Source organism: Eptatretus burgeri, chromosome 14, assembly GCF_056783735.1.
Source record: "Eptatretus burgeri isolate ZD-2024b chromosome 14, Ebu_testis_v1, whole genome shotgun sequence".
Classification (NCBI taxonomy): Eukaryota; Metazoa; Chordata; class Myxini; order Myxiniformes; family Myxinidae; genus Eptatretus; species Eptatretus burgeri.
Window position 1 is genome coordinate 11,968,564 of NC_140974.1, and position 16,307 is coordinate 11,984,870.

General features: G+C 45.5%; 2 protein-coding genes across 2 annotated transcripts in view; both read right to left on the bottom strand.

Annotated features, from left to right (window-relative positions):
- LOC147012663 (transcription elongation factor A protein 1-like) overlaps positions 1-11,483 on the bottom strand; it is a 31,730-nt gene extending 20,247 nt beyond the window's left edge. The window contains exons 1-3 of the mRNA XM_085853718.1: positions 11,237-11,483; positions 9,530-9,592; positions 6,489-6,594 (exon numbers count right to left, since the gene is read on the bottom strand). Coding sequence (XP_085709844.1) covers positions 6,489-6,594; positions 9,530-9,592; positions 11,237-11,308 — 241 coding nt within the window. The 5' untranslated portion in view covers positions 11,309-11,483. The remainder of the gene's footprint in view (positions 1-6,488; positions 6,595-9,529; positions 9,593-11,236) is intronic.
- LOC147012664 (uncharacterized) lies at positions 9,600-11,147 on the bottom strand. Its single transcript, XM_085853717.1, has one exon. The coding sequence runs from the start codon at positions 10,929-10,931 to the stop codon at positions 9,990-9,992; it is 942 nt and encodes a 313-aa protein (XP_085709843.1). The 5' UTR covers positions 10,932-11,147; the 3' UTR covers positions 9,600-9,989.
- Positions 11,484-16,307: the final 4,824 nt, after the last annotated feature.

A 16,307-nucleotide genomic window follows, 5' to 3' on the forward strand; every position in this document is an offset into this window, starting at 1 on the left:
TGCCACCCAGACAATTGTTCCCGCAAATGAAAACCACTCAACCAGAAGGCTCATTTGGAAATACTGTTTTTTTTTTAATGAAACTTTGTACAAGAAACCCATAAATATCGCAGGGGTTACATTAATGGAAAATATCACGATACTCAAAACCAAGAGAGTTAAAACCAATTTCCAATGGGAATAAGCGGGTGGGGTTCCTGGGCTTTGAGAAAATAGAGGCAGGTGGGTGGCAGCCGAACATAAACAACACAATTGAAATAAACATAAATCAGTTTGACAATGAAGTCTCCTGATGCATTGAAGCAGAAGAAAAGTTGAGGGTCAGAAGCGATTAAGCTTGTTCAACATGCCGCTGACCACCACCATTCCTCCTCTATTCTCTTAATCTTAATCGTTTTTCTTTGTAATCTGTCAATCTGTTTTTTTTTTGGATCCCGAAGCGTCACAATAACCCGTACAAGTATAAGTTTATAGCGGATGCCAGGCAGTGTTCTACCAAACAGTTATCAGTTATCTCGGTTCTCGTGAACTCAGGTTTACAAGTTGTTGGGGAACAGTTCAGGAAATATCGTTTCGCAATTGAGAAGAATTCTGGTATTAACACTTTCTGGAACATTAATTCTACTTTAGAGTTCTTAGATCAGATTAGATGTGTCAATATCAAGTGAGTTGAAGTTTTTGATTTTTCAACATTAAATACAAATTTGGATTTAGTACAAGTGAGGGAATCATTCTTCAAAGTGATTAACAAGGTTTTTAACTCTTTTAATAAGTTGTTATGTGTCAGGTTAGATAGAGCATTCTTTCCGAAAAAGAAATAATCAAGTTTTCATTGTTTTGATGAGCAGAATTTAAGGATGTTGTGTATTTAATTTAATTCAATACTTTTGTGTCTTTTTGTGGGATAATGTTTCAACAGTTTAAGAGTATTCCCATGGGTGGGAATTACAGCCCCCTACTAGCAGACATTTTTTCTTATTTTCTGTGAATTTTCATTCATGCAGAAACTGATGAAGAAGAAATAATTAGGATTAGCTGAAATATTATCTCATACATGTCGTTATATCGATGATATTTGTGTGATTAACTACAATTTTTTTGATAGGCAGCTTCACAAGATATATCCAGATAACCTGATTGTAAACAGGAGTGGTAATGATTGTACAGTTGTTGCATATCTGGATGTGTTGGGTAGAGTGGGACAGAATGGTTTTAGTCCAAATGTATGTCATAAAGTTGATGATTTCAGTTTCCCTGTAGTCTTGTATACCTTTCCAGTTAGCAATGTACCAATTAAAATGGGTTACAATGTCTTTTCATCTCAGATACTTAGATTTGTGAGAATTTGTTTAGGAAAGGATGATTTTGTGGAATATGTTGAGAAGGTTTTTTTTTTCCCAAAATGTTAAACAGAGGATATTTGGCTGATTGTTTGATCAGGTCTTGTGAGAATGTCTTGAGACTCCATCATCACCTTTTATTTAAGTATATATATATATATATATATATATATATATATATATATATATATATATATATATATATATATATATATATATATATATATATATATATATACACACATACACACACACACATATATACATATACATACAGTGGGGAGAACAAGTATTTGATACACTGCCGATTTTGCAGGTTTTCCCACTTACAAAGCACCGAGAGGTCTGTAATTTTTATCATAGGTACACTTCAACTGTGAAAGACGGAATCTAAAACAAAAATCCTGAAAATCACATTGTACGATTTTAAAATAATTAATTTGAATTTTATTGCATGAAATAAGTATTTGATCACCCACCAACCAGTAAGAATTCCAGCTCTCACAGACCTGTTAGTTTTGTCTTTAGGAAGTCCTCCCATTCTCCACTCATTACCTGTATTAACTGCACCAGTTTGAACTCGTTATCTGCTTAAAAGACACCTGTCCACACTCAATCAATCAGACTCCAACCTCTCCACAATGGGCAAGACCAGAGAGCTGTCTAAGGACATCAGGGACAAAATTGTAGACTTGCACAAGGCTGGGATGGGCTACAGGACAATAGGCAAGCAGCTTGGTGAGAAGGCAACAACTGTGAGCACAATTATTAGAAAATGGAAGAAGTTCAAGATAAGTCAATCTCCCTTTGTCTGGGGCTCCATGCAAGATCTCACCTCGTGGAACCTCAATGATCATGAGAAAGGTGAGGGATCAGCCCAGAACGACATGGCAGGACCTGGTCAATGACCTGAAGAGAACTGGGACCACAGTATCAAAAAAACCCATAAGTAACACACTACGCCGTCATGGATTGAAATCCTGCAGCGCACGCAAGGTCCCTCTGCTCAAGCCAGCGCATGTCCAGGCCCGTCTGAAGTTTGCCAATGACCATCTGGATGATCCAGAGGAGGAATGGGAGAAGGTCATGTGGTCTGACGAGACTAAAATAGAGCTTTTTGGTTTAAACCCCACTCGCCGTGTTTGGAGGAAGAAGAAGGATGAGTACAACCCCAAGAATACCATCCCAACCGTGAAGCATGGAGATGGAAACATTATTCTTTGGGGATGCTTTTCTGCAAAGGGGACAGGACGAATGCACCGTATTGAGGGGAGGATGGATGGGGCCATGTATCGCGAGATCTTGGCCAACAACCTCCTTCGCTCAACAAGAGCATTGAAGATGGGACGTGGCTGGGTCTTCCAGCATGACAACGACCCGAAACACACAGCCATGGCAACTAAGGAGTGGCTCCGTAATAAGCATCTCAAGGTCCTGGAGTGGCCTCGCCAGTCTCCAGACCTGAACCCAATAGAAATTCTTTGGAGGGAGCTGAAAGTCTGTGTTGCCCAGTGACAGCCCCGAAACCTGAAGCATCTGGAGAAGATCTGTATGGAGGAGTGGGCCAAAATCCCTGCTGCAGTCTGTGCAAACCTGGTTAAGAACTATAGGAAACGTCTGATCTCTGTAATTGCAAAGGTTTTCTGTACCAAATATTAAGTTCTGTTTTTCTGATGTATCAAATACTTATTTCATGCAATAAAATGCAAATTAATTATTTAAAAATCATACAATGTGATTTTCAGGATTTTTGTTTCAGATTCCATCTTTCACAGTTGAAGTGTACCTATAATAAAAATTAAAGACCTCTACATGCTTTGTAAGTGGGAAAACCTGCAAAATCAGCAGTGTATCAAATACTTGTTCTCCCCACTGTATGTATATGTGTATATAAATATATATATATATATATATATATATATATATATATATATATATATATATATATATATATATATATATATATATATATATATATATATATATATATATATTTACGGTTGTGGGGGTAGATGGAGGAATTTAATCGGGAAGTGAGGATTGAGTCGAGTTGTTTGGTCTGTGGACGTGAAGGAGATATCTCAATGTAATTAAGAGGGAAACAGTGAGCTTAAACATTACGTGTCACCAAAAGGGGAGTGGTGCGGGGTTAATTAGATAGGGATTAAGAATAAGTTCCCCCAGTACGTGATTGCCCCCCTGCAACCTATTCCAACATTTTTGCATTTACAAGCGAGCCAAACGTGCCGAACAGGCAGAAGCCCCGCCTCCAAGGGTGACGGCGGGTGAAGTCACGCTCCCGAGGCTGATGATTGATGGGCGTGATGTCAGAAACGAGCCAAACGTGCCAAGCAGGCAGAGGCCCCACCTTCCCGGGTTTCGTGTGAGCAAGCCATGCCCTGGAGGAGGAAACGGTGGTTCAGCAATGTCAGTGAGTGAGTGTGAAGAGTTCTGAGGAGGAACCGTTGAGTGCGGAGTGAGGGACCCATGCGGTCGAGCGAGCTAGAAGATAGCTTGTAAGAGCAGGGCTTTACGGCTGGCTTTCCTTCGACACATGAAGAAGACGGCACAATTCTTGTATTCGCGTTGAGGCAATTTGGCTCACGTGGTGAAGCAAGACGCTGGTCTTTGGCTCTTGGTTGGGTGGGTTGTAAGGAATGGACCCCGAGCCTTGTGTATGTCAAATAGGGGGTCGGTGAGGATGATCGATGCACGAAGCAGCTGCACGGGGTCTCTGAGCCTTGGTGTTGAACACCAGTCACAAATTTCCTGACATTTGTTCGTCCCACTGCGAGAGAAGAGAGTTGTTGCCATTTTGCGCATGTATACATGTGGAAGTAGAAGCTCCCCGATTCCAAGTTCCACAAAGACCATCTCTGGACAAAGCTGACTGCCAGAATAAAGGAGGGATTTTCTTTTATTTTGTTTCCCCTTGTCTGTATTTAAGTCTGTGTGTGGAGGCGCCTCAATTTAGGATATAGTCATCCCTCGCCATATCGCGGTTTCACTGTATCGCGGATTTTTAACTCTTGCATATCTAATTTTATATCGCGGATTTTTCGCTATATCACGGGAATTTGCAGTATAAATGTATTTTTATATATTTATTATTTTAATTACTTTTATGGTAAAATAAGCATTTTCTAGCCTAAATTTTTTTTTTCAACGTAAAAAAAAAATAAAATTAAAACATATTACAAGAAATAAAATACTGTACATAGTGTACAGTAGAAGAGTAGACAAAGAGTCGTGCGTATGGAAAACGCAGATGCGACCTCTAAGGGATTCTCTCCTGAAGAGGTTCATCATTCCGCGGTCGATAAGGCTGTGAAGCTGGCAAAACTTCTTGGCGGAGATGGCTTCAACAACATGACTCACGAGGATGTTAATGAGCTGATTGATGCCCACTCACAACCGTTGACGGATGAAGACCTCACGGATATGACAAAGTCAGCAAGCGAGGAAGACGAAGAGGAACAAGAGGAAGCAGGGTTTCAAGAAGAAGAGGAGGTTGGCCTAACACTCGCACGGCTCGCAACCATGGTCAGAATGGCCAAAGACTTTCAGCGAGTGGCTCAAGAATGGGACCCCCACATGCTTTGTCCGTTGCAGTTTGCAAATACCATCGAGGGGGGCATGACAGTTTATAAAAACCTTCTTGCACAGAAGAAGAAACAGCACCAGCAACTCCCCATAACCATGTTCCTCACTGGCAAGAAGAGACAAGTTACGCCTACATCTTCAGCCTAAACTGAAATTCCAACCGAGGGCGAAGATACTACACCACCTGACGAAGCGCCTGATGTAGTGGCGCCTTCAGAAGAGCTGTAATGCTCTTTCTGGCTGTGCAGTACGGTCATCACCTTCATCGTCATCAGTACTGCACAGCTAATTCATCATCATCATCTTCATCACGCAAGTTGTAGTATCTTTAATGGCGAGTACCCATTAGAATTTTATATGTTGTTAAAATTATGTATATTTAAGAGTGTAAAAAGTGTTTAAGAGTATAGGAAGTGTTTATAAGAGTATGGGAAAGGTTAATAAGAGTGTGGGGAGGGTCATAAAGCTTAAAAAAATATATATATATATATAATAAAATAAACATATGGTCGCTACTTCGTGGATTTTCACTTATCGCGGGGGGGGGGGGGGGTTTGGAACGTAACCCCCGTGATAAATGGGGGATTACTGTATTTACTTCATGTTTTTATCATTACCTTTTGATTATTGTACTTTGTAAATATTTGTCTATTTTCATTAAATGTGCTCATTTTAAGTAATTGTATCCATGCATTTGGCATGGGGTTCGAGTATAACCCCCCCCCCCCTCTTGCCGTCCGGTGCAGTGCTTAATTGTTTCCCGTGCGCGTGCTTTAATCTCCGAGAGTTTTGGCTGTTGCCAAGGGAGAAGTTCGACCATCCTGGGATTGGTGGTGTTAACCGCCCGTCACCACAAATTGGGTTGGGGGGATTAGCCTTGGCCGCCAGCACCACGACAATATGTGTGTGTATATATGGCTGCTGGGTGTGTGTATATACACATATAAACAAGAAAGACCCACCCACATCTCTCACCTGTGAATGGAGGCAATAGCCAATCAGCTCTCACCTAATCAACTCAACCCAGGTGGCAAGGATTATATAAACAATTAACACCTCCCTCACTCCTCCAGCCGACACTATGGCCGCTCGCTTGTGTTAACAGGAAATCAAAATCTCCAGTCTCATCCACAGATATTTATCATTATTCCTCGAGTACAATTTGCATCCAGGAACACAATTATGGTAAATAATTTTTAAATTGCCACTCTTGTTAAAATGCCTAAATTATGTAAAAAAAGACTCACGTACAGATTTTGCGTGAGCAATGGCAGGTTAAAAGTGCCCGGACGAGCAGAAACGGGTCACTGAAAACGCGCACAGTGCATGTGCGAAAGGCCTCGTTAGCATTCATATGCCATTTTGAAAGTCGTGTATTGTTAGTGACCGATGGTATAAAATAAGGAAGGGGTGGATGAGGGGTGAAAGAAAGCCAAGCAACAACCAACCAGAGTTTGGATAAACTAGAGGAAGTTCAGGAGGCATGAAAGAGATCACAGAAAACATTCACACAACGATGCATAGACATTGTAAATAAATACACACCAAGGAGTTTTTTCCAAGACTTGATCAAAGACTTGGCAAGTGTGGTCACCTCCTCATCACAGCTTTGTTTACGCAGAGCATTTACTGACATCCCCACCCGTGTAGACTGCAGGAGAAAACAGGTAATAATTAATCTCAGATAAGAACAGCATACCATCATCAGCAGAGTTAAAACAACAAGAGAGTTCATAGAACACATCACCTCGTGCAGTGTCCCAGAATATACTGTACTTCAATATAAATAAAATAAACCGTGGGAGGAATGTCATAAAAGTGACTTTCTTCTTTTTTTTTTAACTTCTGTGACCCACCTATTGTATCTACCTCAAATTTTGCCCAAATATAGTTAACCCTTTGAACCCTGGCGGCCGTCTTACCGGCTGCAATTCAAACTTCCATATACCCGAGCGGCCAGATTTTTATTCAGGGAGCCCAGGGTGGGGGAGCCGTAAGTCCAAGGAGCTTCGGGTTCAAAATTACTCAAATAATTCAAAACACATCAGTGGAAAAAGATGCACATTCATTAGTTATGCCAATTAGAATTTTTTTTAATCCAAAATACAGCGCCACCTTGAGCTTGTGTTCATTATTGTATAGCTGTGTATTACTCTGGGAATTCTGCATATGCACTTTTTCATCTTCATTATATTTATAGACGAGCAAATACAACCCGTCGCTTTGCTGACGGGGGTATTATGGGGAAGGGGGGAGAAAGAGGGAGGGAGAGGGAGGAGAGGGGGAGGAGAAAGGACGGAAGGAAAGCTAGGAGTGGGTGAAGGAGGGGTAGGGGTAGCTCGGAAGGGGGGAGCGAGGAAGGAGGGAGAGCAAAGCACCTCACCAAACGTTGCGATACACTGTGGGAGGGAGGGTGCCAGGAGGGGGCGAGAGAGAGGGAGAGAGGTGGAGGGAGAGGGAGAGGGAGAGAAAAAAAAGAAAAGAAACAAAAAAAGAAGAGAAAGATGAAGGGTGGAGGTGGAGTTCGCAAAGAGAATGATGTGTTATGCTTGCTAACCGAACACACACACAAAGAAAAACTCATGTCAGAACAGCTGTACACACAACGACACAACAGAGTTTGTAAAGTAATCCGCTGGAACATCTGCAAAAATTTAGATATCCCAGTTCCAGAATATTTGTAGGAACATGAACTAAAAGCAATAACTGAAAACATGGAAGTACCACTCAGGTACGACCTCATGATCCCATGGAGAGTGACCATAGAAAACTAAGCATTGCAAGCACATATCATACTTAGTTAAAAATAAAAATAAAAAAAGAGAAGAAGGCATTGCTAAGTGAGGTGTTAATAACCAGCGATTTTGGACTAAACGATGCAGAAATCAAGAAAATGACCAAATACCAAGACCTCAACAATGAAGTGAAAAGATCCTGGAAACTGAAGAATGTCAAAGTTGTACCAGTGATAGTTGGAGTGACGGGAATGATGAAGAAGAACCTCACAGAGATATTAAAAACCATCCACGGGAATATTACAAACAAACTACAGTTGGAAGCTGTCCGGGGATAGGTGACAAGCCTGAAGAGAGTCCTCAGCACAAAACTTTGAGAACAAAAAGACATCACAGCTTGGTCCGTGAATCATGACCCCTTACTGAAATAAAGGTGGGCACATTGAGTCCACCCTGGGAGGACTCCATTCCACATCCTGAAACCCCGTACGTACACACACACACACACACACACACACACACACACACACACACACACACACACACACACACACACACACACACACACACACACACACACACACACACACACACACACACACACACACACACACACAACCTTGTTCTGTCTTTTCCTCCATTGGTCCAGCATAGTCCACATACAGGTTAGCCGGGAAGTTCTGCCCCACTAATTTTCACTTGTTAGTCGCGCACACTCACTGTATTGCTCGGCAGTAATCTGGGTGTGCGCTGAGGGCACAAAACCCCCTTGGTGTGCCGTCCACAGGTAAGGTATCCCACTAAGTGGTGTAACCCTGGCACGATTGGCAGTACCAATCGGCATTCCTGGTTGCTTATAAACACCCCCGACAGGTGGAGTTTTTTGTGCCCGGCAGCTTCAGGACCGGGCGTTCGAGAGGGACCCATGTTGTGCTTCCCCTCATGGCGAGCCTCAAACTCTAGATCCGCAACATCATCATCCTGTTGGCCACCTCCATAAATTTTGTCAAATAATGCAGTAGAATGTCAAGCTCGTGGCCTAACTATTTTACTGGCTGGGTTAAAGAACGATCGTGCACAGAAAATAACGATATTTTGTTTCACTTTTTCATCTTAAACATGCTTCGTTTGTTGAACTATACAAAAAAAAATTATTTCCAAGTGTGTTCCATGTTGCAGGGCGAATGAGAAAATAAATAATGAATGGAATGACAGGAGTTAAAAAATTATTAGACAAACAGAAATCACTGGATAGACTGGGCAACTTTATTGTCCAAAGTTAAAGAACTGAAGTGAAATCTGGGAAATAATCAAAGGTCAACAATACTATTATAAGGGCTGGAAAGATGGCTGAGAGGTACACACTCTCCTCAAAGCCGTTTCGCCTGGGTTTGAATCCCGACCCAGCTATAAACGGTCATCCTGGTGTCTCACAGGTAAGGTGGATGTTAAACTGGGAGTCCTGTCGACGACATTAGTTGGTGGACGTTAAATATCCCATGGCATCTTTCGCGAAAAGTAGGCGAGCCATCGCAAGGCACCATTGTGAACAAATTACAAATTGCTGCTCTGACCTACGGGAGGGACACTGCATCGGCGGCACAGCTGCTCCCAGCAATGACGCCACCCAGCAGCCACAGGCTGCGTACAAAATGAATGAATGAAGAGGACAATCATGCAATCCTTTTTGGCATAAAAGTAAGGAATAAATACTTATGTTTAAGTAGTTGAAGTTTCAAAGTAATTGATGTCTCGCGAAGATGCACGAGCCAACAAACAAAAAGATGTGCAAGCTTTGACCGTCACGTGATCCGATGGCATTATCCGCACCGGCCCCGCACAAAGCCTCACCTGCAGGACCTCCAGAGTCATGGGAATATTCTTGAGTTCCTTCAGTAGATCTAATGCTCCTGACTGCAGGGCACAGCAAGGAAGGGCAAACATGGCAAAGAGATTCAAGCTTTCACTGGTCGATAACAAACACCGAGTAGAATTAACAAATAAAAAACTGGATATCTTGATGCACACAAGGACAAGTCAATTATACAACATATGGTTTGGAAACAAACAAATCATCATTCACAATATGTCTGTGTCCACGAGCACAAAAGTTTCGGGTATTATAATAATAATAATATGAATAATAAACTAATACAAAGACGAATCGATAATAATCAACAGACACATTTATAGAATTATTCTCCATTTACATCTCTTTGGGGACAAAGTCGAAGGAAAAAAGAAAAGGGTTTAAAATATATATTTACATACAATGTCAAGGCTCATACAAGAGCTAGATTATTGATATCAGTCATTCCTGAGAAAGAGGAAACACGATTGGAAGAGGATCCAAAACACGAGTTGAGGTGCGGACACGGACACAGATAGGGTTGAGATATGTGGACACTGGGTTCAGGTGCGGACAGAGACGTGGGGACATCGGGTTCAGGTGCAGACACAGAAGTGCGGACTCAAATGCAAACGCAGACACATTGATACCAGGCTCAGGTACTGACAGCAATACGGGCACAGGACACGTGCAGACACCGAGCTCAGGCACGGACAAAAAGGTGCAGGCACCGGGCTCAGGCACGGACAAAAAGGTGCAGGCACCGGGCTCAGGCACGGACAAAAAGGTGCAGGCACCGGGCTCAGGCACGGACAAAAAGGTGCAGGCACCGGGCTCAGGCACGGACAAAAAGGTGCAGGCACCGGGCTCAGGCACGGACAAAAATGTGCAGGCACCGGGCTCAGGCACGGACAAAAAGGGCCAGGCACCGGGCTCAGGCACGGACAAAAAGTTGCAGACACCGGGCTCAGGCACGGACAAAATGGTGCAGGCACCGGGCTCAGGCACGGACAAAAAGGTGCAGGCACCGGGCTCAGGCACGGACAAAAAGGTGCAGGCACCGGGCTCAGGCACGGACAAAAAGGTGCAGGCACCGGGCTCAGGCACGGACAAAAAGGTGCAGGCACCGGGCTCAGGCACGGACAAAAAGGTGCAGGCACCGGGCTCAGGCACGGACAAAAAGGTGCAGGCACCGGGCTCAGGCACGGACAAAAAGGTGCAGGCACCGGGCTCAGGCACGGACAAAAAGGTGCAGGCACCGGGCTCAGGCACGGACAAAAAGGGCCAGGCACCGGGCTCAGGCACGGACAAAAAGGTGCAGGCACCGGGCTCAGGCACGGACAAAAAGTTGCAGACACCGGGCTCAGGCACGGACAAAAAGGTGCAGGCACCGGGCTCAGGCATGGACAAAAAGGTGCAGGCACCGGGCTCAGGCACGGACAAAAAGGTGCAGGCACCGGGCTCAGGCACGGACAAAAAGTTGCAAACGCAGACACACGGTCACCGGGCTTCGGTGCGGACACGCGGAGGCACAGACAGTGTTGAAGCGCGGACATTCAAACCAAGTGCAAAACTCGCTCCGTCACAAAAACCCTCATTGGCAATGAAATTTTTCCATCTCAGAACCTTCTGGACGTTTTCATCTGCACAGCCGATCATGGCCTGTAACCGACACTGTCGGGACGGACACGCCGCGGACATCAACGCACCGAACTCTTCTTGGCCACCATTTTGTCCAATTTCTTGGCTATTCGCACCACGTCATCTTCTTCCCGGCCCATGACACCAGCGTGGGCCCCGAGAATGGACAAAATTCCACGTAAAAGTCGCACAAGGCCGCGGAGCGCCGTGCGAGGCCTAGTACGGAGGGGCGGGCGAGGCCCGCGGTAAACCGCCCACAGCCGACACTCCGTTACCAACAACGCGCTTCTTCCTCCTCTCACACCTAAACCCCCTCCCCCCCCCCCCCAACCGAGGCGTCTTCTTCTTCTTCTTCTTCTGCTCCTTTCTTCTTCATACACAAGTTTTGTAAAAGACAGGAGGAGGATGCCTGGAAAGGAATTTCAGAGCGACGAGTTTTTCTCGTGTTTCGAGCCGTTATGTCGCCTCGAATCATGTTTCCTTTTGATTGATCGATCGGCCTGTACATGTATTACGTACTCGGCGACTCCTGAGGAGAAGAAGAACAAGGTGACGCGGGTTAAATAATACATGAAGACACAATTATATTAAACAACGGACGTCTCATTTATTATCCCGATACACGCTCTGTGACGCTGACGATCTCTCTCTCCAATCGGTGTCACAAGTCAGAGGGGGGAAACAAGACTCTCAACCTTCATTAGTTCATTTATTGATCCAGTTACGTGACGTCATGGCCGATTTCTGGTGATATTCATGATCAGATTTCTCCAAACAACCACGAACTACCCCGCGCTACTTCCTGAACATCTGGCAGGGACAGGTCGGTTTCACGTCCTTTTGGCCAAAACCCATCGATCCAAAAAACACACACACACACACACACACACACACACACACACACACACACACACACACACACACACACACACACACACACACACACACACACACACACACACACACACACACACACACACACACACACACACACTCTCACTCTCTCTCTCTCTCTCTCTCTCTCTCTCTCTCTCTCTCTCTCTCTCTCTCTCTCTCACACTCTGGTCTTCACCCTCCTCTTCTTCTTCTTCTTCTTCTGATTCTTCTTCTTCCCTGAACCTTATCCAGCCTCCTCCTCTTCTTTTATTCTTCTTCTTCTTCTGATTATCAACTGATACTGATTCTTCTTCTTCTTCCTCTCTCAACCTTATGCAGTCTCCTCTTCTTCTTCTTCTGATTATCAACTGCCACTGATTTTTCTTCTTCCTCCCTCAACCTTATCCAGTCTCCTCTTCTTCTCCTCTTCTTCTCCTTCTTCTACTGCTTCTTCTTCTTCTTCCCTCAACCTCATCCAGCATGGTTGACTTCTCAAGACGAGTTTTCTGCATGTATGACGTCATGTGTCCCAAGAATGACGGTTTCTGTTTTAATTTCGCGTTTAATCCGTTTGGGTTTTCGTATTGTGGGCCATGTTGTTTTTCACCTTCCGAGGCAGCTTTGATAATTCCGTGATGTGAACGGAGTGAAATGGGGATCGAAGTGCCTCACCGACAGGTGTGCACAGGTAGATGTGTGAAAACGTCCACGAAAAACCAATCGCTGTCTCCTCCAGAATCCTCGACTTTGTAAAAAAATTATTTTTAAATGTTTAGAAATCAACATCAGATTAATCTCTCTTGAGGAAGAGACAACAATTTCGAGATGAGCGATTCAGACAGGTAAACATTCTACAGGTACTCACTGAACTTGTAGAATTAGTATCTCATTTAAAACGTCCTTTAAACGTGAATATACATATTGTTACGGTTGTGGAAATTCGCAAACCACCATTCAGGTCCCGTAGGTGAGATATCTCTAAGTACATGTGTAGTTAGCCCCAAACCCGTTGTATAGAGGGAATTTATGTGATCCATCCGGGCTGCGATCCTTTGAGTTAGCCATTTTTTCTGTTCTATCTTTTATTTCAAACAAACAGCATCTCAACAACCACGCCATCCCCACCACAGTGCCAACCACACTACAACCACGCCACCTCCACCATCTACGCAACCACATCTTTGCCACTCGCCATTCAGTAGGCCCTGTGCGGTTACGATCTCCGGGAACAAACAAAAACCAACAACGATGCTCGGGGGTTTTCCCACCTGTTTCTCCCGTCGAGATTCTCCGCGCTCGGTGTGGGGGAGGTGCGATCCGAGCAGGGGTCAAAGGTCATGTAAAGGAGGGGTCTGATTTTGGGGGAATAATTCCCTGGCTCCGAGCCAAGACTGACGGCCCCGGCACCCGCACGGGGCGGGGTGGAGGGGGAGCGAGAGGTCATGCCCCCCTTCGAGAGGCTTCTCCAAGAAGCTCGAAGGGAGGCGGGGCCGAAAACGGGGCGGAGCGAAGGGCGAAGCCCCGCGCTACAAAAGGCGGACAGGACGGACCTTGAGGTGTGGTTGGTCGAGAGTGGTTGGTCTTCATGTTGGTCTTCTGGTTCGAGTCGTGAGCTTGTTGTTCCTGCCTTGCTTCTTTGATCCGTGCGCGAGCGCGGAAAACAGCGCCGAACAAACCCCGTCCGTTTCCCCAAAACCCCGTCCATACCGTCGGGTGGACCACACGAGCGACACGCGGCACGAGCTCGCGGACCACGCTGGAGGGGCTCGGATTTGCGGTCGCAAAAGGAGGACTCGACTCGATCAGGGAAGTCACACTTCCATTTTCTTTTGGGGTTTGGTGTAAATGTCTGTAGGTGGCGCCGTCCGTCAAGTAGTATTGTTTTAAGTGTTGCCATGTGTTCGCGTATTCGGTTGTAGCTCTGTATTGTTGTTGTTGTTGTTGTTGTTGTTGTTGTTGTTGTTGTTGTTTTAAATTGCTTTATGTGCATTTCTGATTCTGTTTGGATGTATATGTGTGCTCTGTGTCTGTGTGAATAAAGTGCTTGTGCGAACTTGTTCCCCGTTTCGCTGCGTCCTTCCCTTTGTTGAATCTCCATCTTGCTTCACGTTACGGGTTCGTCGTGGGCTTAATACGCCCGATAAGTAATCGGAACCGTCGAGGCCGACGATAACACCGCTCGGTTATCCCGATAGTACGGAACGGACCGCTTAAGCGGCCCGTGTCCAGAGTCGACCTGCGGCGAGGTGCGATCGCCCGGTTTACCATCCGCGTGGGTACTTAGGTAGGTCGAGTTTGGCGAACAACCCTATCCCACGCGGGTGGCCGATTGGCACGATCGTGGTAAGGCCGAAACGCCCATCCGTGACTAGCTCCCGGCGTTAGTCCGAGAGGGTCACGACAGAATTGTCCGTCCGGTGGGCGACGTGCCACGATTCGAGTCACGTGGCCGTTCGCACGCCGACGGGTGCGAATTCCCAACAATATGATGAACATCGGAGTGGCCCTCACTACACATGTGGCATGAGAAACACAGGTAACACGACTGACTGACTGCTTGTTCATCACTCACACAGGTAAGACGACTGACTGCTTGTTCGTCACTCACACAGATAAGACGACTGACTGCTTGTTCACCACTCACACAGGTAAGACGACTGACTGCTTGTTCACCACTCACACAGGTAACACGACTGACTACGTGCTGCACTCACGATCGTCACCTTTGGGTACCATCTTGTAAACATAGGACCGCATGTCCTGAATCCCACCTGGATCTGGAGCGCATGTCCTGGATCTGGAGCGCATGTCCTGGATCAGGAGCGCATGTCCTGGATCAGGAGCGCATGTCCTGGATCAGGAGCGCATGTCCTGGATCAGGAGCGCATGTCCTGAATCCCACCTGGATCAGGAGCGCATGTCCTGAATCCCACCTGGATCAGGAGCACAGTCATCCAAATCCCCTGCAGACCCCCTTAGATCCTGATTGTTTTTAATACCGTGAACAAACTTTGGTACAGCACTGGTGATGAAAGTTGTCAAGTTTCATTGAAATCATATGTGTAGTTTCGGAGAAGAAAGTAAATACCTATTTTGGAGGGGTCAAAAAACCACTCCCATAGATCCCCTGAATGGGCGTAGATTGTGATGCGGTCACTAAACCTTCGTTAACCGTCAGATGTGAAGGTTGTTGCCAAATTTCAGTAAAATCGTGTGTTTGGTTCAAGCGATAACGATAGCAGTGTTTGCAGACTCACTCACTCGCTCGCATAAGCTCACCTGACAATGGCCCGCAGAGTGAGAGACCCAGACTCAGCTTCTACTTCATCAGACTGCAGATGAAAGCTTTGTAAGTGGTCAGGAGCTCAGGTGTACCAATGAAGGACTTTGCACGACGGAGGATGCCCAGTCGGCAACTGGCTTTTGAGGCGAGGTTGGAAATGTGGCTTTCCAGGAAAGGTCATGGCAGATAGTGAGACCCAGAAGCTTGAAAGAAAGGACTTCTTCCAGAGGATTGTTGAGAAAGTGGATGGGGGGGTTTTCAAAACGTCCTTTCGAAGAGACATAGTGAGAGTGTGAGATTTGTCTGGATTGAAAGACATGTTCCACATATTGGACCAGTTTGCAATTTTGTCCAGATCTGCAGAGAGTGAAGAGGCTGCTGCTTGCCGGTCTGAGGGATGACAGATGGAATGGCAGAGGGTGGAGTCATCAGCAAAGTGATATGGAGGATTTTCCAGAGAGTTGGAGAGATCATTGATGAAAACCAGAAAAAGAACAGGGCCCAGAACACTCCCTTGAGGAACTCCAGCCTGGACAGGAATAGGGGATGAAAGGATTCCATTTAGGGCCACACATTGACTGCAACAGGAGAGGAAGTCTGCGAGCCATGAGTGGAGATGGCCTTGGATCCCATAGGAAGAGAGCTTGGTGAGTTGGGCAGGGTGCCAGACCATGTCAAAAGCACGTGATATGTCCAGGGATACGGCTCGGATTTCATGTCCGCATTGAGGACCTCCATCAATTGTTGGGAAAGCAGAAGTAGCATATCCAGGGTAGAGTGACCAGCTCTGAATCCAAATTGATGATTGGAAATCAAGCCATTGGAGAAGAGGAAGGATTTAATGTCGGAAGTGATGATGGATTCCATAACCTTGCTGATGATTGGGAGAAGGCTGATTGGTCTGTAGTTGCAGGGATCTGTTTTTGCCCCTTTATTTTTGCAGAGTGGTAATGTTTGCTGATTTCCAAGCAGATGGTAGA